General features: G+C 45.0%; 1 protein-coding gene across 1 annotated transcript in view; it reads right to left on the bottom strand.

Moving 5' to 3' along the window:
- efnb1 (ephrin-B1) overlaps positions 1 to 11,696 on the bottom strand; it is a 59,664-nt gene extending 47,968 nt beyond the window's left edge. The window contains exon 1 of the mRNA XM_029442271.1: positions 10,688 to 11,696. Within this exon, the coding sequence (XP_029298131.1) occupies positions 10,688 to 10,803 (116 nt within the window). The 5' untranslated portion in view covers positions 10,804 to 11,696. The remainder of the gene's footprint in view (positions 1 to 10,687) is intronic.
- Between the last annotated feature and the right edge of the window lie 10,143 nt (positions 11,697 to 21,839).

Here is a 21,839-nt window from a genome sequence, read left to right as displayed (position 1 = left end):
GTAGTCTGCCAACCACAGCTGCACACACACACACACACATCCACTCTACCTTCCACTGTGATATACGTTTGCGTGTGTACACCCAAACGTGACAGAGCAGCGGCTGTTCCCTCGTCACATTGCGGCTTTGGGGTCAACACGTTTTAGCCCAGCCTAACTTGAGCGACACTGGGTGGAGGACCAAAATCCCGTTCAAGCAGTTGACTTGCAAGTCTTTGCAAAAGCGGAACCCAAACACCCGTGCAACGCAATGGCAATCTTTCCAGCCAGAACTGCCTGCACCCTTCAAAGGCTCATCACAGGACGCACATCTAATGCAGAGAGAAGGCCGGTTAAAGCCTCAGCCAGACACACTGCTTTGAAGCGACTGCTCCAGCCCCTCCAATAGGAGCCAAATCATTTCCCTTCCCTCTACCATTCCATTGTGTGAGAGGAGCACCAGGCGGCTCTATTTGGTGGCCGCATGTGGGGCGCCTTCAAGGATCACGCCACTCCATTCCAGAGCAGGGCAACTACAGGAAATGAGCCTCTCCCTCGGATGCACAGGGGCTTCTCGGGCAATAAATATATTCATGCATTCATGTATATTTCAAACAAGAATTTGACTCCGCTCGCATAATGCACATGCACGGTTCCCGACTTTCGGATTCTTGACATGCACGAGGTGCTACAATCAGAAGTGTATAAATAAATCAGAAAATGCAGCAAACAGAGCTACTAAAAGCGGCAACACAGGCCCGAGCCTAGAAAGGGCTCGCAAAGGTTTGTCTGCAGCTTTCATCTGGGAGACAGGAGAGGAGAAGAGAGGAGTGATGTGGTGGAGGTTCAGGGCTGTCATGTTTCACAGTGGGGGACTTGATGAACAGATGAGGAGAATAGCTAAAAGTAGTCAAAGTATTCAGTGCAGGGGGAAGATAGAAGATGAAACAGCAGAGCACGGAAAGAGCGCCACACATTAAGATTAGCGAGTTAAAATCACAGTGTGAAATATTATATTACTGAGCCTTAAGAGGAAAAACTACCACGGGCACTCATTAAATCGAGTCAACGCAACGCCTTCAGTCTTATTATCCGCATAGTTCATAAAGCAGGCGGGGAGAGGTTTAGGATATTGTGTTTGCTTAGGCAGACCTTCGCTCCTATTTCCAATATCGGAGAGATGAGAGGCTTCCATGGCCAAGCACATCATGGGGGAGAATCAACACACATCTGATGGGAAACATGTGTGTGGGAGATGAAACAGCCTCCCTCATATGAATGGGATGAAATATAGACCTGTGTCCTGCTGCGCTCCAATCAGGGCCGTAAGAACTCGGCGTGGAGAGGAAACGGCAGACCCCCGACAGACTCTCTCACTCAACACACACACACACACACAAGCTGCCAATATGGCCATTCTGAAGCAGATTCATGTGGAGGCCAGAGTCTGACAGTGACATCTCTATTCACTCTTGAATTCTTTTTCTCTTCCCAACATGCATGGACACACACACACACACACACACACACACACACACACACACACACACACACACACACACACACACACACACACACACACACACACACACACACACACACACACACACACACACACACACACACACACACACACACACACACACACACACACACACACACACACACACACAGAGCCAGAGGCCATGGGAGGAGGAGCAGCGCCGGGGCATAAAAAAGCCTTTCTCCCTGCCCTGGGTCTCTGTGGGGTTTAGCATGGCATTATGGGAAGATTAGACTTTAGAGTGCTCTACTATCTGATGTCATTGTTGGTTTTGCGTTGTCTGGATGGCTTGTGGAACTCGGACCTGATGGCAGGCACATTTTTCTCCAAACAAAAATGCTCGCTTGTGATTGATTGCAGGTTCCTATTGTATCTGTCTGGTATGGCTCTATTGGAAGAAGAATTAGTCGGACAAAAAGTCATGGAAAACGCTCCACATCTGACTCCATCAATCAAGTCAGCAATCAAAATAATTCAATTAAGAGACTTAAATCCCGCTGGCTTACGAGTCCCTGCTCCAATAGCCCAGAGACAAACTCAATTTACTGACAATCCATACATGATAACATTAACTCCACTTTAAGGCTCAAATCTTTTTCCATTACTTACATTTTCTAAATATCGAGGGAAATGCAAAGGAAATAGTGAAGTTATACTGTTTACTTAGGGAGAGGGCTACTCGGAAGAAATTAAATAAACGAGAGCAACTTTAAATACACAATAAAATTGCAGACAGGCTGGCCAGACAACTAAACTAATTTGCAAGTTGTTTAGAAAGACTCATTCGCAAAACACAGAAACTTTAGAAATGTTTTTTTATAGATGTGGTAAATGGCCCGTACATCAGAGATGCAGGATTGTGGAAAGACTGGGAGAGGGAGGTTGCTGAATATGTGTGTAATTGTCTTTTCCCCCCCGTTTCCGAGGTGTGAAAGGGAATGCAGGGTTGCACTGGAGTGTCCCAGGGAGAGGCGATTGAAGCGTCAGTCACAGCTGCCACACAGAGCCCCGGCGCGCAGCAAATCCCAGGACCGGCCCTCGTGGGCGGAGGGGCCGGGGCCGGGCCTGGGAGCAGCGGGAGTCCCACAGGCCTTTTCTTCCAACTCCTCTCACCAGCACAAGGGGGACCGGGATCATGCTGGGAGTTTGCTTAGAAAAGGCTGAGCCAAGACTTGGCAGAATGGGTTAACGGAGGCATGCATGCACACTCACACACACTCACACACACTCACAAACTCGAATGCTTTTTAGGGCAGTCTGTCTTGCCTGTGGGCATGGTGGGAAAAAGATGAAGCACGGGGGAAAAAAAGAGATAAATCAAACTTCCAGTTAACATCTGAAAGTTTGGAACACACATTTACAGACACACGCACAAACTGTATTAAAGAGACTTCTCAAATAAGATTACTGGAGAAATTAGTGGTTTTTGCTTGATGCCTGGGGAGCCTAATAGTGGTAAAGTCCTGAGGATTATACACTGTGCCATTTCCATGCTTGCCCTAATAGTCTCCATGTCCTGCCTCTGTATGCCATAGATGGATTATGATGCTTTTTAATTAACAAGGGGGAGGGGGGATGTTACAGACCGCCCATCTGCCACACTGACACACTTACAGGGGGTATCCCTTGGGAAAAGGGGGCCGCTACCACCACTACTCCATTACTTTATCATTCTATTATCCTACCATTCCATTCAATTACACTGTCACTCCATTAGTGTACTCATAACAGTGAACAAAGCGCTCAATGATGATCATTAATGATATGTTCAGAGCTGGTTGGGTATGGTCATGCCTCATCCAGACTTTACTTGTAAAACATTATCGATTACAAAAGTAAAGCTCACTTTAGTTCCACTTAAGGAGCCACGGGAAAGTGGTACCCAAGAGAAATTCAAATTATATATAATATTAAATTATATTATATTATATTTATCTTGAGTGACGTAAAATTATTTTTGAAACAGAAAATGAAATTCTTTGTAGAATGTAAAAGTTCATCCTTTGCCTTGGAACATTTTACTAACGTTTATTTATTTTTTTTTTTAAAAGGTCCACATGCTAGCTTTTTTCAGAACTTTCAACCGCATGTCATGGTCTTCCTCAGCAGATGGAGAAAGCTTCATGTGAAGGCCAAAAAAAAGCCAGTGAAATGACTAATAAAGCTACTAAATGAACCTTGAGAAAGGATTCTACTTTTTCACATTTTGTAGATGTGGTTGAAAGCTCAGGAAAAGCACTACTACTAGTAAGGCTAGTAAGTTAACCTTGTTTTATTGTTTTTGTTTTGGGGTCTACTATACGTTTTGTGATTTTGTACATTAAGGGTTGAGGGCTACTACTAAAACTAATATGATTTTATGTCTAATATTCTTTTTGTAGTTGTGTAGATACATTGAAAGCTTCAGAAAAAGCTAGTATAATTACTAGTAAAGCTAGTAAGTGTACCTTGAGTTAAGACTTTTAATCGAATAGATTTTTGTAATTTTGTAGATGCTGTTGAAAGCTCCAGCAAAAGCTTGTAAAATAGATAGTAAGTGGCCCTTGAGTTAACAGGTTTGGTCTAATAGACTTTTTTGAATGTTGAAAACTAAGAAAAAGGTCATAAAATTAATAGTAAAGGTAGTAAGAAGTCTTTGAGTATGTTTTTTGTCATTTTGTTGTCAGCACTAAACAAATGAAGGAAAATGTGTCTACACTTGCATCCAAATTTGATAACCTAAATGTATCCTCAAAACTATGACATTTTTACTTATTAATAAAGATGCATTCCTAGTCCTATCCCACCACATTGGTTGTTTGGATCCCTCATCCCCTTCCCCAAAGTCCTGGCACACTAAATTCAAACCTCCCCACAAAAGTCTTTGGAGTGCCACAAACTGGGGGAAAACAGATCCCTCGCTGCCTGTATGCCGGTGACAACTCGTGACGTCTTGAAGAACTTGTAGTGCAGCTGGCTGTTAAGTTTGCCTGCCCGCTGTTTGGGCCTGGCGTCTGATGAGGTCTGCCTCCACAGCACAGAGGGGTTCTCTGAGAAAGAGTTAAGTCTATGAGGTCAGTCCAGAGGAGGAGGTTACGAGTTCCCGAGTCGGAGCCGCAGGGGTAATGGTTTTAGAGATGGCTGTCACACAGATCCGTTCCACTGTCCAACACCGCCGCTGATCTCCACCAATCCAAGTCTGCTTGCTTTTCAATCGCTCAAACTTTGTCTCCCTGTCCCCCTTTCTTCTTTTCTCCCTCTCTTTCCCCCTCGCACTGACACATGGAAGTAATCTAGGAGCTCTACGCTGGACTGAAAGGATGTGCGGTTGAGCCCAGGGCTGCATTTCAACGCTCTACATTAGCTTCCTTTCCTCTCCTGTTTAATCCCCTTATTTTCAACTCTTCTTATGTAAAAGAACTAAGATGGCAAACAAAAGGCAGACTTTTCCCCGCTTTTGCTCAACTTCACCCACCCCCCCCCCCCCCCACTTCCTGTAACTCTGCATCCCTACATTTTTTACTCGATTCAGATGAAGCGCAGGCGAGGCGACGAGAATAAAATCTGAAAGCTTTCCAGCGCCTGTGCCTCTGCTTGGCAAAGCTGGAGCTGATGGGAACTTCCTGGTTGCTGCCAGCCAGGCCTCCGACTAATGAAGCCGGGTCGCTAACTGCCTGTAAGGCAGCCACTGTTCAGCCACTCCACACTCGTCCACCGCTCGGCCCTCAACACTTTCACAGGGGCACACTGGCACGCTTCTAACACTTCCTTAATGCTCCTCTGTGGCTGGACAAAGAACAATGGCTCACCGACATGCACTCGCAAGCACTCATTTACTTCCATAAGCTTATACTTGTCCTTTTCATACAAGATTTAGTGTCCTTTAATTGTAGTATAACGCAAAAAATGTAGTCAAAATAAACAAAACTCACGTTAAACTCATAATGATTTGGAAAATAATTTGCATTTGCAATTTGCTAAATAATTGGACTTGAAATTACCGCACCAAATAAAGCCCACATATCCATGACTGTGTTTATTTTGGATCACCTCAATTATTGTGGTTTATTACCAAAACAATTATGTTGAGCAGCACAAAGTTTCAACAAGTTTGTAATAGTTTTCTGTGACTCACAGCAGACAAACTAAGTCCACGTCTGTCTCGTCTGTGCGAGAGTCTCGCTGTACCAAACTCTGGTTCTCAACATTAACATACATCTAGAATAATAGTCTGTTTAAAGAAAATTCATTACCGATTTATTTCTCTATTACTTTATTGGTTAACTGATTAGTTATTTGATGTAAAAAAAAAAATTAAATGTCAATGACAATTTCTTGGAGCCAAAAAAAACTAAGTTATCAATTCAAAAGTGTATTAAAAATGAGATGTTATGTTATGTGGTATCGGTCTCTGGTTGTATTAACTGGTTTGTCAACGTGATTAAGGATCTTTTAATTCCCTTGATGAACGTGAAAAACCTTCAGACATTCCTCTCTGGTTAGTTCAGCCATAAACAGTTTCACAGCAGAGTTTCTTGAACTTATAATATATAACAATATATTGATAATCTCATAATGTGATACAGTAATACAATATTTGATCAATACTGCCCCCTCTGATTGATTGTCTGGTGATGTCTTTGATCACTTTGATTAACTCATGAATTATTGTTTCAGCTCTGTTTCCAACTGACTCATTGCATTCAGCTGTTGTCCCAGTTGTGAATCACTCCCTATAGTATGTCTTGAAAGAAAACCAACTGGAACTGTGGCTCATGAGGACCAGTTGGGATCTCGTACATGAACACGAGAAAAAAAAATGCAAATGCTCCCAAAGCCGGGGAACGAAACCGGATTTCATGTGCACGACTGGTCGAATATAAAGAAATGAACGCATCAATAACGCACAAAAAAGCTGAATGATCAGTTTTTAGTGATGTGGCAGCCAAACCACCAGTGGATAAAGTGAGTCCATCTGGAGTGAAACCATGATGGAAAAACTGCATTATTCCCCCCCCCCCCACCCCTGAAATAAGCGCTGCAACCCCTTTTTCTGTGCCCAGGTGCCTGCCATAAGATAACCAAAGGAAGAATCCGTCGTTACACACGGCTGAAACAACAGACGTATGGACACAGAAGTGCACGCACGTAAAAGCAAACGCAGCTGTCCTTAGAGTGAGACACAGGGTGCCTTTACAGCACCATGGGCCAGTTGCTTTCCAGAAGTATTTCTTATTGGTCAGCCCTCTCTCTTTCTCTCTGAGTGGGGCTCAGGCTCGGAGTCCTCTCTGTGTGTAATGAGATCTTTATCAGAGGGAAACACGATCAGAGTCTAAAGGGGGAGAGAGGGGGGGGGGACTCGGGGAAGCAGGGAGAGAGAAGGTGTATCGCGAGGGGTAAAAGGGGGATGCGGGGAAGAAACAAAAACAGGCCTCTGACCCTCTCAGCAGTGACCCACGCTACAGCGAGCGACAGAGTTTTCTGCAGGGAACCAAATCCTGTTTCTGTTCGAGTCCCGAAGTTTCGTCCGAATCCTGTTCAACAGGTTGCGGCAGTTTCAAGTTTTGCAGTAGAAGTTTTTAGTTGTTTTTTTTAAGCAGCTCCTACTGAAATCCTCATTATATTTAAATGTCAGCTCAGTGAAGCATTTCCGAACACCACTTTGTAGGAGTCAAAGGGTTTTCTGTGTTCCGGAACAAGCCTTTAAAATAAAATAATAAATAGCTTTGATAACATCTTGTTCTAAAAACAAAGATCTGGCAGACGTTTGTTTTTTCCTTAATTACCTCACAGGAAGAACTCATTTTTTTTCTTCCTCCCAATTATCTTATCGGAAAAAGATAATTATGAAAACAAAACTTGAACTTTAATTAGGCCTTCTGTGCACCTATTCTACTAAACAGCAGCCACGTACAATTATGTTGTTTTGAAAAATGGATTTAACAACTTGTCACCTCATCATTTCAAAGTTGTTGTTTTTACCTCTTAAGAAATGTTTTAATTTGGGGCGGAAAAATAAACATGTTTTATAAATATCACGGTGGTAATCAAATCCATCTTAATCGTTATCAAACGCTGTGAGCCTTCAAACCGTGCGAGCACATAATAAACCAAGGCGGCCGACTGGTAAACTGTGAGCCAGGCAGCTGAGGTCAACGGACAGCAGAATAAGATGAGTAAGTAAAGGCTTGCAGCAACAGAGACTTTAGCTGACTTTTATCAACAAACGCCTGACTCCCCGTTACGGTGTTTTGAGGGCTCCAAACCCGACACAGGCCAAAAGATGTCTGTTTCCAAAGCCTCGGCGAAATGCGAGGAGTTCAAAATCAGTGCAGCAGACTCCTGTTCGGCCCGTGGCTGTTTCCTTGCTGTGTATTTTCAGAGGTGGTTAAAGTGTTTTTTCCGCCACTCTTCCATCATTTTGTTTGTCTCCTGAGCTGCTTGCAAACTGGCTGTGGTAGCTACAGGTCATGAGGTAAATATTAGCTAAGGAGGGTTAGAGGACGTGCAGGAACCACTCATAGCAACCTTGTCAGATTATCATTAAATTGGCATCACTGCAGAATTCCTTAGCACACAGTGTGTGTGTGTGTGTGTGTGTGTGTGTGTGTGTGTGTGTGTGTGTGTGTGTGTGTGTAGCATGCCTGTTCATTGCTAGCTTCAGCCAAACCGGTGGGACGTGATCAGTCATAACAAAGTGACATTTTCGGGCGTAATCCCACTCAGCTAAATGAGAACTAATCCGATTTGCTCTGATCAAATGTTAGACGCTTTTTTTACCGGCCGAGGACGTTGACACATCCAGCCTTCTTCTGCACGGCTGCTCCTCCACCCTAACCCCCCAACATAACCCCCATTGCCATTTAACTCATCCGGCTTCAAATTAAATATAAAAAAAGGTCCTGTACATCCTGCAGCAAAACTAAAACTCAGGGATGTTTCTTCCTCTTCTTTGCAGACGGCACTACAGTGATGATGTATGTTGCCTGTTCAAGCACGCTGTGAGGAAATCAATTAGGCAAACCCCAGTTATTGATAATGCAGGCGCGGGAGTGATAGCATCCTCACATGGAAATCCATAATAACAGGAAGGCTCGAAGGGACCCGCACATAAGCCTGCACGCACATAACGAAAAAAAGCACACACACACACACACACGCCGTAGTGGCCCAAACCTGCTGGTTTCCTATACTTTGTCTCATAACTCATGGCCTGTGGGGAGGCACTGGTATTGTTATATTGTGTATGTGGTACAGTGTGCAAGCAGAGGGCCAGATTAATTTATTAGCTGAGGCAGCAGTGCTCCCCAAAGTGAGAACAGGAAGTAAGACATCGTAAATCTAGATAAGTCACCAGATAGTGTACTGTACATTTCTATACTCTCTTTCTCTTTGTGTTATCACTATGGAGTAATATAGGCCGAGACAGAGAGATGGTGTTTAAAGCAACAAACAGTGAAGACAGATGCTGATTGCTGTACAAGTATTCCTTTTTTTATTGCCTATCAGACGCTGCTGCTGACAGATACATTTCACAAGAAAAACAGGTTTGTCTTTTGTTATTGCGAAAGCCTGCACACAGCAAGATAATTGTCTTTTGTTTTCTAAGCGCAGAGCAGCGGGATAATTAGGTTGAGGGAACACTTTGCAGAGTGCATTATTGTTCCACTGTGAACTTTATGAAACATTCGGCCGGCGTGGGGATTTTTTTTATTTATTTTTTACAAGGAGCGGAGCAGAGTGGAGGAACAGATGGAGTAATGATCTTCCAATCCCCCCCAAAACCAGCGTGGTAACCTTCTAAGACATTCCCTGCAGGTGACATCAATCAATAAATGTCTCCCCAATTCTTTTTCATTCGTCTACCCATGAATGACATGAAATGTGGGTTTTTGTGCATGTGGAATGTGTGTGTGTGTCATATCTGTGTCTGATGAAGCTCATTGTTCCACTACATCTGCAGCCAGAGTCAAATAAAAGCTGATGGGCCATAGTCTCACCATTAGGACCAGGCCACACATATCTACACACACTCCAGTGAACCTGGCAGCAAAATTCATACCCACTGACTGCACAACTAGCTCCTATGACATCTGACATTTGGGGGATAAATCACAGATACACTTGAATGAGTAAGTTCTAGTTATAAGCTGGTCAAGCTACTCTCCATTTCCCCTCGATGCAGTGAGCTCAAATGAAGGTCAGCTCCTCAGCTACACACGTACAGAAATACTGAAGGAGTTTTTCTCTTCTTCCCCCTCCTCTTTTAGTTTATTTTCCCCTTATGTATGCTTTCCAACATCATGCAAATGTAGGAGTCAAGCCTAAGTGGGTGATAATTGTTACCAGAGCGTATTTTATTATCAGCAGTCTGGGCTCACTCTGCTTGTTTTGATGGGAATAATATGAATCTTGAGAAAAATGTCTGGCTTCAGCTGCTCGCTTTTGAGAAACTTGCCCTTGATTTATTTTTTTTTGGAGTTCAGAATTTAAGCTGGATCTGAGCCAGGACACTTAAGAAAAATTACATTCCTTTCAAGCATTTCTCCCTCTGATAACTGAAACCATTATCACACATTTTTGTGGGCAATCTGAATTCAAACTTGGAGAGTTTTGGACGCAGTGTGGCCCTCACAAGAAGACAAGGAGCCCATGGGTCAGAGCTCTGGAGACGGACTGTGAAGAGAAATATCCTCGATACTACACCTTGACACACTTGGCATGGTTTCCTTGACTTTATATTGTTCAAGTATTGGCCACTCAGCTAATAACACACATTACAAGAAATGCTCTGAGATCGTCGTATGTGAAGCGTCCAAGCAGACTTTGCCATCAGTTTTGTAATAAACAGTAGCATGTAATATTGCCATACATTGTTATAATTAACCATATTTTATTGTGTTGTAAATTAGGCCTACTGCATATTGTATAAGCCTGCACCTTCTGTGTTTCTTTGGTGTTTGGAAATCCCCCACTGAGAAATAAATCAACTGAAAACTGTGCGGCGCAGGAATGACAATTAAAACTAAAAGGCATTGTGTTCTTTTTTCAGATAATTGCCACATTTAAACAGTACATTTAACCCAGCTTGCACAAAATTGCAACTTTTCCCAGTAATCTTAGTCCTCCATTACGCACACACCCAGAGACTTTGGCATACTTGTACAAATGAAATAGGAGACTTACTTGGAATTCTGCGAGCTCCAAATTATAGTCTCCAGCGATTTTGCTGAAGGTAGCGCCGACCTGCACATTAAAATAAAGATCCAGAGGTAATACTTCCAACACCCGAGTCCCGCCATTCTGATCAATGTAGCTACAAGACAGTGAGCCGATAACTCGGAGCGTCGGACAGTGCGCGTTATCTGTGGGAAGGTGAGCTACGATCAGTCTGGAGCATGTGAGGTCGATATCAGATACATGTCCTTCTGTCCGACCTTTTAAAAAATCTGTTCCAGACCCCCGTGTCCTTGACTGAACTATCCACAGCCGCCGATTCTTGATCGGATCTGGGAGAAAAGCAACCCTGAGTGTCCTGGTTGACCTGTGGCTGAGACAAAAACCAGCCGACCTTCTAACTCAGTAGAGACAAGTCCACGGTGCGATCTTATGTGCGATGAAACCAATCGCACAGTTTGTTGGGAGACACGATTCGGACGATGCGGCTGCCGATGAAGCGCTGCGCCGTGTCTTTGTCAAAGCTCCCCTGATGGTGTCTGTACCTGTCGCTGGATATAGCCTACAGATGGCCACATTCATCCATCAGTCACAACTCCGCAGCACGCTGGGAATCCCGAGGTCCACTTCATTCCAGTGTTGTCTTTCACTCCTCCTCCCCTTTGCTATTCTTCTCCGCGAAGGAATTGAGTTTCTATTTTCTATTGTAAATATTCCTCCCGGCTCTCAGCGGCGTTCCGCGTGCGTGTTGCGCTCCAGCAGGGTCGCCTCTAGTCCGACTGGGGCATGCTGCGCGGCCGGTGCGTAAATAAACTGTACGACTCCCGTTTGTCTGTGCAACAAAAGTGCCGAGGGAAGGTCAGACCTGCTCGCCAGCCCACTCCGTTGCTCTAAATCCGCTCGCCAACATTTCTTTGCCGGTGTATTATTTTTTTAACCGTGTAAAACACTCTCCTCGCTCCGCTAAGTGCAGCAGCTCGAGCTCAACTGTAACCCGAGCCGAAGAGGAGCGCAGAGGGAACAGCCCACAGTGCGAGCCGCGGCCAATCACAGCGCTCTGTCCGTACTTGAAAGCAGGAAGCGAAGGCAGTTATGGGGACGTGGAGGGGAGGGAGGGAGGGAGAGGGGAGTCTGTTATTGGGTTGACCCCCACATCTCCAGCCCCCCCCCCCCCCCCCCCTCCACCACCATCTCGGCCCGGGCCATCGACCCAAATTGAAATGGTCTTTGGAGTTATTCGTCATACTGAAAGCTTTGGTGAGGAAAACGAGCGTGATAGGCTGTTGGAGCGTGCGTAAAAGTGTCGGCAGGAGAAAAAACTTTGGCCCCTTTAAAGCCAGGACCTGCTTGTCCCTGTGGATCCAGGATTAAACATTTATGCCATAACATTCCTATTATATAGGCCTATCAAAATCTCACTTTAGGGAATTGTAATTATGTCTGTGGTAGGTAGAATAAGTTCTCTCTATAACTAGGCTATCATTTCAGTGTACACCTTTCTAAATTTAGTTTAATTCTACGAGAATCTATAGAATTTACTGTAGAGCATTACAGTATCTGTTATTTCGCTCCGTTCTTTTCTCAACTTTGAAAGGAATGATGATTAATGGTCTCTTTGGATCTCTTTCTAGTTGTCCCCTTTTGGGATAATGAACTGCATGAGAACTTAGTCTCCAGTGTCAATAACAATAGACGGCCGGTAGCCTATAGTCATTGGGGCCATTCATTCATTGAGGAAGAAATGCTTGACACATAATTGATCATGTCCATGTCTGTGCCCCCTTTGTGTGTGTGTGTGTGTGTGTGTGTGTGTGTGTGTGTGTGTGTGTGTGTGTGTGTGTGTGTGTGTGTGTGTGTGTGTGAGACAGAGAGAGACAGAGAGAGACAGAGAGAGAGAGAAACAGAGACAGAGAGAGAGAGAGAGAGAGGGGGGGGGAGAGAGAGAGAGAGAGAGGGGGGGTCGAGGGGATAGAGTCAGATAGAGAGACTATAGAGACAGAGAGAGATAGCACTCGAGAGAGAGAGAGGGGATGAGATCTATTCTCTATCTTCGCTCTCTCTCTCGCTCTTTCATCGATAATTCTCCTTTCCACGCTCTCGCGCTCTCTTTCTCGCCTTCGCTCTCGCTCTACGCTCGCGCGCGCTACTAGCGAGCTTTCAGCTTGTCCCTCTTGGAGAGATGCCGAGATCGAGAGAGAGAGATCTAAGAGAGATATAGTCCTCGATGCAGATATGAGAGAAGATGTCAGAGATGTCGATAGAGTGAAGAGAGAGAGAGAGATATAGAGAATAGGAGAGAGTAGATGAGGCACTCTCTTCTCGCTCGCTCTGCTCCTCTCTCTCTCTCTCTCTCTTTCACCTCTCGTCCCTCTCTTCTCTCGCTCTCCTCTCTCTCCGCGCTCGAGAAGAGAGCGACGACTCTCTTATCTCCTCTCTCCGCCTCTCTGAGAGAGAGGATGAGAGAGAGAGAGAGAGATGGGAGAAGGAGAATTTCTCTTAATTTTTGTGCATTTATCCAATCAATGCCGCCCCCTAATGGTTGTGATGGAATCGATTCAGGGAATACAGGAGAGGGGACTTAAATATAATTGGAAAGGAGAGATAAGAGACATTTAAAGACATGGTTTATGGTTCCTGATATTATTTTTTATTACATCCCGTTGTGCCTTGACAGCCCATAAATCTTTAAGAAACAATGAGCTCAACATCAGCTTCAAACACAAATGATTATGCACTCTGAGAGTATTTATATTTCTGTGTGTGTGTGAGGCCGTGATACCATGGGTGTCACGGCTGCATCAGAGAAAGGATTTCTGGCTCACCTACTTCAAAGGTGCGTGGAGAAGGGAAAAGGTCTGCAGAAGTCATAAAGTTGTTCTTTATGCTACAAGTGTAGCTGCAGTTGTGCCATTACTGCATCCTCAGTAGTCTGGCTTAAGCCTGGCAGAGTGTTGTCATAGTAACAAAAAACAGAGGCCAGTTGCCACAGAGCTGGCATGTCTCGTCTGATGGCCGGGACATCTGGGATACCTGATACCTTAACGGCCAATCAGATGGTCCCAGTTAGATACCTGATCTGCTGCGAGCCAATGAGACGCCTCCTGTGTGCAACTTTGACGAGTGCCACAGCTGCGGGCCAAAGCTGAGTAGCCAATAGGAATATGGCTCCAGGACGATGATGGTGGACATACCGTGATGTTATTGTAAGAGTGTTATCAAACCACAGCCTGGAATCAGCAGAATTAAAAACGCATTATGAGCCAAGTACAATACAATACTCACATTTGCCTTGAGAAGCGATCAGAACTAATCTTTCACAAAGTACACGTGGCAGAAGAATTTATACAGCAGAGGATTATGGAGGGTATGTAACAGATATTGGACTGTCCATGTTATTCTATATAAACATATAAGCTTTAAGCAACGTGACACAAAGTGAAGTACATGAGAGGACAAAGGAGTGTATTTAGCAGAGCTTTTATATTCAGACACACTGAAGACAATTAGATTTTTCCCCCTCTGACAGCCACCTATAAAATAGTAGCATTTTCAAGAAATGAGGTCATCATGTTAATGTGTATAGGTGGCTGTGATTAGTGCTTCTATAAATAGCGTGAATGTACTTTGATACCAGAGAAGCTCATACACATTCGCTCTTCAGACCCTTCAAAATGGAGTTAAGCAGCAACTAAAGATAATGTTCGCTGTTGATAGTCACCAAAGTTATTACAGTTCATCCTGCGGGGGACATTAATGTGTGTACCAAATATTATAGAGATTCATCCAATAGTTGTTTAGACATGTCATGAAGTAATTTTAATTAACATTACTGCACTAGAGCAAAAGTCCCTATATTAAAAAGATATATCCTCTGGGAAACATGAAACATGAACACTTTGTGCCACTCTGTCTGCTGTAGAAGATGTTGAGATAATTCACAAATGTAGTGAAAACTTTGACCTGCCAGTGGCACACCAGGAGATGTGAGGGAATCACCAAAGTTGGCAGGATTCATCCTCTGGATATCATGAATATCTCTAGCAAATATCATGGCAATCCATCCAATAGTTGTCAAGATATCTCGCTTAAAAGCAAAAATGTCACCAAAGTCAGTAGGATTCGTCCTCTGGGGACCATGAATATGTCTAACAACTTTCAAGGCAATCCATGCAATAGTTGTCAAGATATTTCATTAAAAAGGAATAATGTTAACCTCATGGGGTGCTAGTGGAAACATTGAGGGGATCAATAGTTTGATTCAACATCTGGAAACCATGAATATTTTTACCAAATTTCATGGCAAATCCATCCAATAGTTGAGACATTTCAGTCTGGAGCCATGTGGCGGACCGACAGACCGACATGCCACTGGCATGGCTTAACATATAAAATGTATAAGGATATAAAGGAGAGAGACACAGGAAATCCCCTCATTTAGAGAGTATATCTTTCCTCTTTGCTTGATAAATGACTAAAAAGATTAATTAATTAGCTAAATGGTTTTAGATTAATATTCTTTTCAACCTCTACTGATTTGTTTCAGCTCTAACATGGAGAAGTCAGTAGTCTCTGTGGCTTTTGTTACCCTCTCTCTGAGACTCCAAGTTGAACCCTGCTGCCGAGGACATAGTTCCTTCCCAATCTGCTATTTACACTTTGCAAACACTGAAACCATGACATCATCATTCCGGGTTGAAGCCGCTGCGGTCCTGTAGTCAACCCAGCAACCTCACAGTGAAAATAAATCACACTTAAAGTGGCCTCCTCTTGCTTTTAATCTGCCCTTAATGAAGTCTGGCGTATTTCCCTCTGGTGTGGCTCCATGACGCGGCTGGTGATCTACGGGCCAAGCCAGAGACCGGAGGGCTGCGGCCTCTGTGGAGCTGTGGGACATGTGGCCTCGGCCGGGGCTATGGATCCAGGTATAAGCGGAGCCTCTTTGGCATGTACAGGGTCAAGTGGTTAACCCTCGTTATCTGGAGAAGACTAGGAACATGTGACTCGGACGTTCCAGCTGTAATCAATATGAAGCAGCCATTAACCAGTGAGACAACACATCTTCACAAAGATACACACACACACACACACACACACACACAATAGCACTTAGCAGTATGTTTCCTGTCCGTCTCACGCACAGTAAAGTGTTCACTAAAGGAAACACAAGGGCATTGACACAAACATCATGGATTTACTCCAAACACCGGGCTAGTTGAAACAGTGGGAAAACTTTGTTAATGTAAACGGACTATTTTCGGGAGTGTGACACTTGAAAAGTTGTCGTATGAGCTATTCATGCTGCTTTGTTTTAACTTTGGGAGCAGCGAGGCCGAAACACAACAGCTGGGGCATCTGCAGACTTGCATTTCCTGTTTGCGGTATGCTTGATTGCCGTCCAGACGTCTTCCTCCTCTCTCTTCTCGTTCTCTTGCTTTACTCCACCTCCTCTCCTTTATTCCTCTCAGCCATCGTGACTGACAGGAAAGCACTGATTACAGACGAATAACAATCTGCGCTAAACATGTCCTCCTCAATTTAACATCCCAGCAGGAGATGTAAGCAAAACTTCATCTCTTCTCCTCTCTTCTCTTCGCCTCTCATATCAATAATTAGGCCTGATAACAAGCCACGACAATAGATGTTTCGTGTAGCCATCTTTGTCTACATATAAACATCTGGGAATCTTGATAACAATCCTGATTAGTAGCTGGTTGTGATCCTCCTATCTTAACTCGCCACAGTTCCCTGCATAATACCTTTTTTACCCTCTCGGATGAGATTAGAATTTGAAAAGAGAAATTGTTCTTTGATGCTTAATATCAAAAGAACTCGGCGCTCAACAATTCCCCCATGAAAGAAACTGCTAGAAAGTTAGGACATGCAGGCATGCACACACACACACACTTTATTAACTCGCTGTGATTATTTGTTAGCGTAAACTGCATTTTGTAGGCCGGTGGCCCAGAGGGTTTAGAGAACAGCTAAATTGACGGAGAGAATATGCCAAATGCTGGCCTGAGGGGGATGTTCTGTCCATTCTAATAGAATTACAAGCCTCTGATAGATGAATCTTTTCTCCAAGGCTACTTGTCTGTCAAACATTAGGTCACACTCAGCTTCCAGACTGGAAGGGGGGGCAGGCAGCGAGAGAAGAAGGGGGGATAGAAGGGGGCTCAAGGCATAGAGAAGAAAACGTCTGGAGAGGTGCCTCACTCCCTGCCAAGAAAATGAGGGCAACAAAAGTGAAAAAGGGTTAGGGGAGAGAGGGAGGAATGAGAGAAAAGAGAGAGGGTGGGAGCCGGTGAAAGAGAGTGAAAATGAGTGAGGGTGGGGGTTAAAGAAAGAGGAGAGAGTGAGGAGGCTACAAAAGGGTGCATTCGAATCCACTCTAATTAAGGTCTGTGTGATGGACAGGACCTGCGGACGTGCCTTCTTTTCTTTTCGAGTGTGTATGAAGGGACGGTGTGATGCTGGGAGGGGCTGGGCCTCTAGTAGAGATGTCTACTGCCAGCAGTCTGAATGGGACAAAGACCTGAATAGAAACTTCAAAGCGACCTCTGTAAGCCCCCCCAACCCCCTCTCCCCACTTCTTCACAGTCCCTTGGCTGTATGATGGTCAACAAGCTCCTGTTCAAGTGGTGTGTGTGTGTGTGTGTGTGTGTGTGTGTGTGTGTGTGTGTGTGTGTGTGTGTGTGTTCTCACGGATTGTGTGATTCTGTTTTCCAGTCTGTTATGTTCTGACTGCTACATGCATTTCTTGGCAGCTATGCGTGCAGTGTGGATTTCAAACGGTGTCTATCTGCCTGTGCGTGTTTTTGTCTTGTGTGTGTGTGAGGATGTGTGTGTGTGTGTGTGTGTGTGTGTGTGTGTGTGTGTGTGTTTGCTTTAAAAGAGCAGACTGCAGGATGCAGATATAATTGGAGCAGAGGATCTGACTCATTGCTCTCCCCCTTTTGAACCGAGCGCTGGCGCTCTTCGGCGGGATTGGATCAGAAACAAGTAGCCCACAGAGCTGACGTGTTGAAGAAATTATTGTTGCTAAATTATACAGAGGGATTCAGCATCTAATTTCATCCCAATGTCCTCACAGATTTTGGCCTGTGCTATGATCTTGTGGCGTGCGTCATCTATTTCTATTTGGCTCCTGCTCAGGGGCTTCTAATGATCTTCCACTTATCACCCCTCTCTCTACAGTAGATACTCCTCAAAGTGGCTCTCCCGGCGGAGCAACAGCCTCACACGACTCCACTCAGTTGGAATTCTTTCTGGGCCCCTGAGAAAAACAGGAAGGCCCGGGGTGACGGCCAGGGCAGGCAGAGAGATAAGATTTGTGTGTGTATTGTGCGCTTTGGCATGTGTGTGATCGTGTGTGTGTGTTTGAGCCCCTCACAAAGGTATCTGTCCTGCCTGAGCCCACTTGCATCAGTCAAGAGTCAGGTCAGGCTCCAAAGCCCCCTGGGATCAACATGTCATTGTTGCTGCCTGGTGTCACTGACATGTCCTCGATGACATCATCACCCGGGGACACTGAACAGATGATTAATCTCTCTTCAATGCTTAACTGAAGAGTCATTTAGAGTCCACCTCTAATCAGAGTGCAGAATAAAGTAGCTCCCATAATCTCATCAGCGTTGCCTTTCTTTCCCCTGGCAGGTGCTGTGTAACTGCCGCTGCAGCTTTGATCATATATTTATATTTTAAGAGGTAGTACGTAAGGCCGTACCTCATAATGACTGTAGAGAAACATCCTCCTGAATGTGCCTTTATTTCTGTTCCTGTCACCTGTTTCCTTGGAAATTACGCTTATATGTGAATCACAGAAAATCACATTGAGATAACGTTATCTGCAGACTGAATGCTATCTGTCATCCTGATTATGTCATACGTTTTCAGCTGAGCGTGAGTCTGTGCAGCTATAAATAAAGAGGCCATAACAATCCTGGAGGAGGACCATAGTGTGTAATGCCCACACACATACACACATACACACACACACACACACACACACACACACACACACACACACACACACATACACACACACACACACACACACACACACACACACACACACACACACACACACACACACACACACACACGCACACACAATGCTGTAATTGCGACACGCCTTTAAAACAAAGACTCAAGAATAATCACAGCTAATGTACACACTAGTGCTCATGCGCACACAAATGAAAAAGGAAGCATTGCACCCCAGCACGCATGGTTGCACAAACACACCTTTGGCAACATAAGATATACACTAAAAAACAACACTTTATACCAGGGGAGAAAAAGTCCTAAATCTGAGGGTGTCCTTGTTAGTAAGAAGCCGAGGGTACACGAGTGCTCTCAGCCGCATCATCAAAGCCTCAGCAATTACTCCCATGCTCCCTCACTCTGGCATAAATCTGCTCTTATCTCGGCTCGCTGCAGGATCAGGGAATATCAGCTCCAGCATCTGCTCCATCTACAAACCCAGCCACTAAAAGCACAACAAAGTGGCTCTGCAGGCATAAATAAAGGCGGGAGGGGCACCGGAAGAAGCGATGGGAGCAGAGAGAAACACAGAATGAAAGATAGGTAGACAGAGGTATAGGGGTGTGTGTGTGTGTGTGTGTGTGTGTGTGTGTGTGTGTGTGTGTGTGTGTGTGTGTGTGTGTGTGTGTGTGTGTGTTCCGGCTTGTCTTATTTGCCTGGAGCATTAGGGCTCGCTCACCCTGCGATCTGTCAATCAGCCGGTCAAAAGAAAACTTTACTCAAAGTGATTTCCAAGGAGCTCTGCTCGGCTCAGGAGAAATTCTTCACGGGAAATTAAGACATATGGAGTGGAGGGAGGTCACCAGCTCGGGTTGGGGGTAAAAGGTCAGAGTTGAGGGTTTAGTGGTCAGGGGCTGATATGAAGTTAAGACTGGCATGTCATATTTATTGGAGGGGTTAAGATAATCATCGACTGTTTGTCAAAGGGACCTATGAACTCCTGAGAAGTCAGGATTAAGCCCCCCCCCCCTCCAGACACATTTTTTACATTATTAACCTAGTTTGGTGCAGAAAACTTAACAGCAAAGTTTGTCGCAGCTGGATGGAGCAGCCACGATGAAAGATGAACAGGTCTCCCGACTATTTTTAGGGGGATGTTTATTTTCCTCAATGCCAGACTGAAGCAACATCTTTCATCCTGACCTCTTTATCGCAGCTGTGACCCTGACCTCCCTCCTCCACCTCCCATTCTGTCTCCTGTACCTCCCTTGTGCATTTCCTCCTTCCTCTCTATGCCGTCCACTCCCTTTCGCCCCCGGTCAACCACTCCCTGCTCTACAAACTGCTTGTACCAGCCGGGAGAGCGGGCTGGTAAATGTTTTCTGCGATTTGCGCCACAGATACTACTCAAATTTACTACCGTTGCGAGGCTATACAGTTCAACGTGCAGCTGAAAGATCTCAGCGTGCCGGTCGTGAATCAGAGACAAAATGTTACAAGTAAATTTGTTATGAGGAAATACCTCGGCTCCAGGTGCTGGCTGAGGGGCCAGGGGTGAGAGGTGACGGGTCACACACCACCCCTCAGGGTTCCCTGACCTCACATGACTGATGAATAGCGTGCTAACGAGGAACAGCTCTCTGTTATCGAGTCTGCACTCTCTCTTCTTGTCTTTGACTAACTCATTTTTTTTGTTTCCTTTTTCACTCTCCTGATCTGGCAGCAGAAGAGTGGTGATACTTATACCTGCTGAACCTTTAAAGTACCCGACCATCTGTCGTCTCCCTTGGATTTATAATTATCATCATATCACATTCAAACTAGGCACTGTCGCACTCTTACATAACCTAACCCCTATCTACCAGCGCATGCAATACTTAAGAATAGATTGAATAAATTATTATTGGGTGAGGTGTTAAATCTTGGCCGGCAATGGAAGCGTTCTCGTTCTAATGAGGCAGCACTACCTCATCTCTGGCATCCAGGAGGGAAGTGAGAAAACTAATAATCGCAGGCACATGCATGGGCCGCCCGCCCACGCATACACATGCAGACACACCCAGCCAGTAAACCCCCCCCCCCCCCCACATATATGCACAAATGGACATTGGACACATTTATCGTGCACAGACGCACACACACCCTGGGCCATTTGCACAGTCATATCATAGAGCCAATTAAAGAGATGAGTCGTATTAGCAGAGGTGTCCCGGTCCTCGTTAATCACTAGGGTTTCCTGGCAGGGGCTGGTGACATGCAGAGCTCTCCGTCATCTTTATTAGACCTGTCTCATCACGCCCTTATAAGACACTCATCCAAACTTTACAGAAATTCATGATTTAGCAGAGCTGGCTTGGCCCAGAAATGTGTTCAGTCATCTGCCCGGGTCACCTTTGAATAAGCTTCAAGGGATTTGAAAATGGAGGATATGTGAGTGCTACCTCGCACACAGGCTTGCATGTTTTTCAGAGTTGAAAACCATCATTATCCCCTCTGGGACAAGTGAAAGTGGCTCCCCAACAATGATGTGAGGTGAGGAGAGAAGGTGTCGAGAATCAGATTCCAGGGTAACCCAGGTTAAATATCACCCCGCTCCCTGCTGAAAACTCGCCTTGTTTTCTCGCCTCACAGGGTCGAATGCACTGCTGGACCACCTGCAGCTCTGCTGATGACAGATTCCCTCCACACACTGGACCATCTCAGCCCTCAGTGTCAAAGGGGGACTAATCCTCCTGCTTCTGTCCTCCTAGTACAATAACCCTGTCACTCGTTCACTCATTCAGCATACCTTGAGCTGCTCTGCCTGTGTGTCAATACGAAGAGAACCTGACAAGAGGTTCCCACGGCACGCTATTCATAGCTTTCTACTGGAATCTCCGACCTGTTCTGGCCTGTATCATGAAACCTGCTCCTCATAATAAAGGGCATTGATCCTTTTTCTCATTTCATATTCACCTTGACATCTCTGTTACAGCCCACAGAGCGTCTTCTCTTAATCCAGGAGAGATTCTTTCCCCCTTTATTTGGTTATCAGACATTTTTATTGGATGCATCGTTGGAGATGGCACAGAAATGTCAAAGATGGGGTGTACTGCAGTGCACCATGAGGCACTACCAGAAGATGAGTCTGGACATTTGAGCGTCAGTGGCCTGGAAGTGTATCCGTGTGCGTGCGTGC

The sequence above is a fragment of the Cottoperca gobio genome, chromosome 10 (genome assembly GCF_900634415.1).
Source record: "Cottoperca gobio chromosome 10, fCotGob3.1, whole genome shotgun sequence".
In the NCBI taxonomy this organism is placed as follows: Eukaryota; Metazoa; Chordata; class Actinopteri; order Perciformes; family Bovichtidae; genus Cottoperca; species Cottoperca gobio.
Note: the sequence above shows the minus strand (reverse complement) of the source record. Positions and strands in the feature narration are given on the sequence as shown.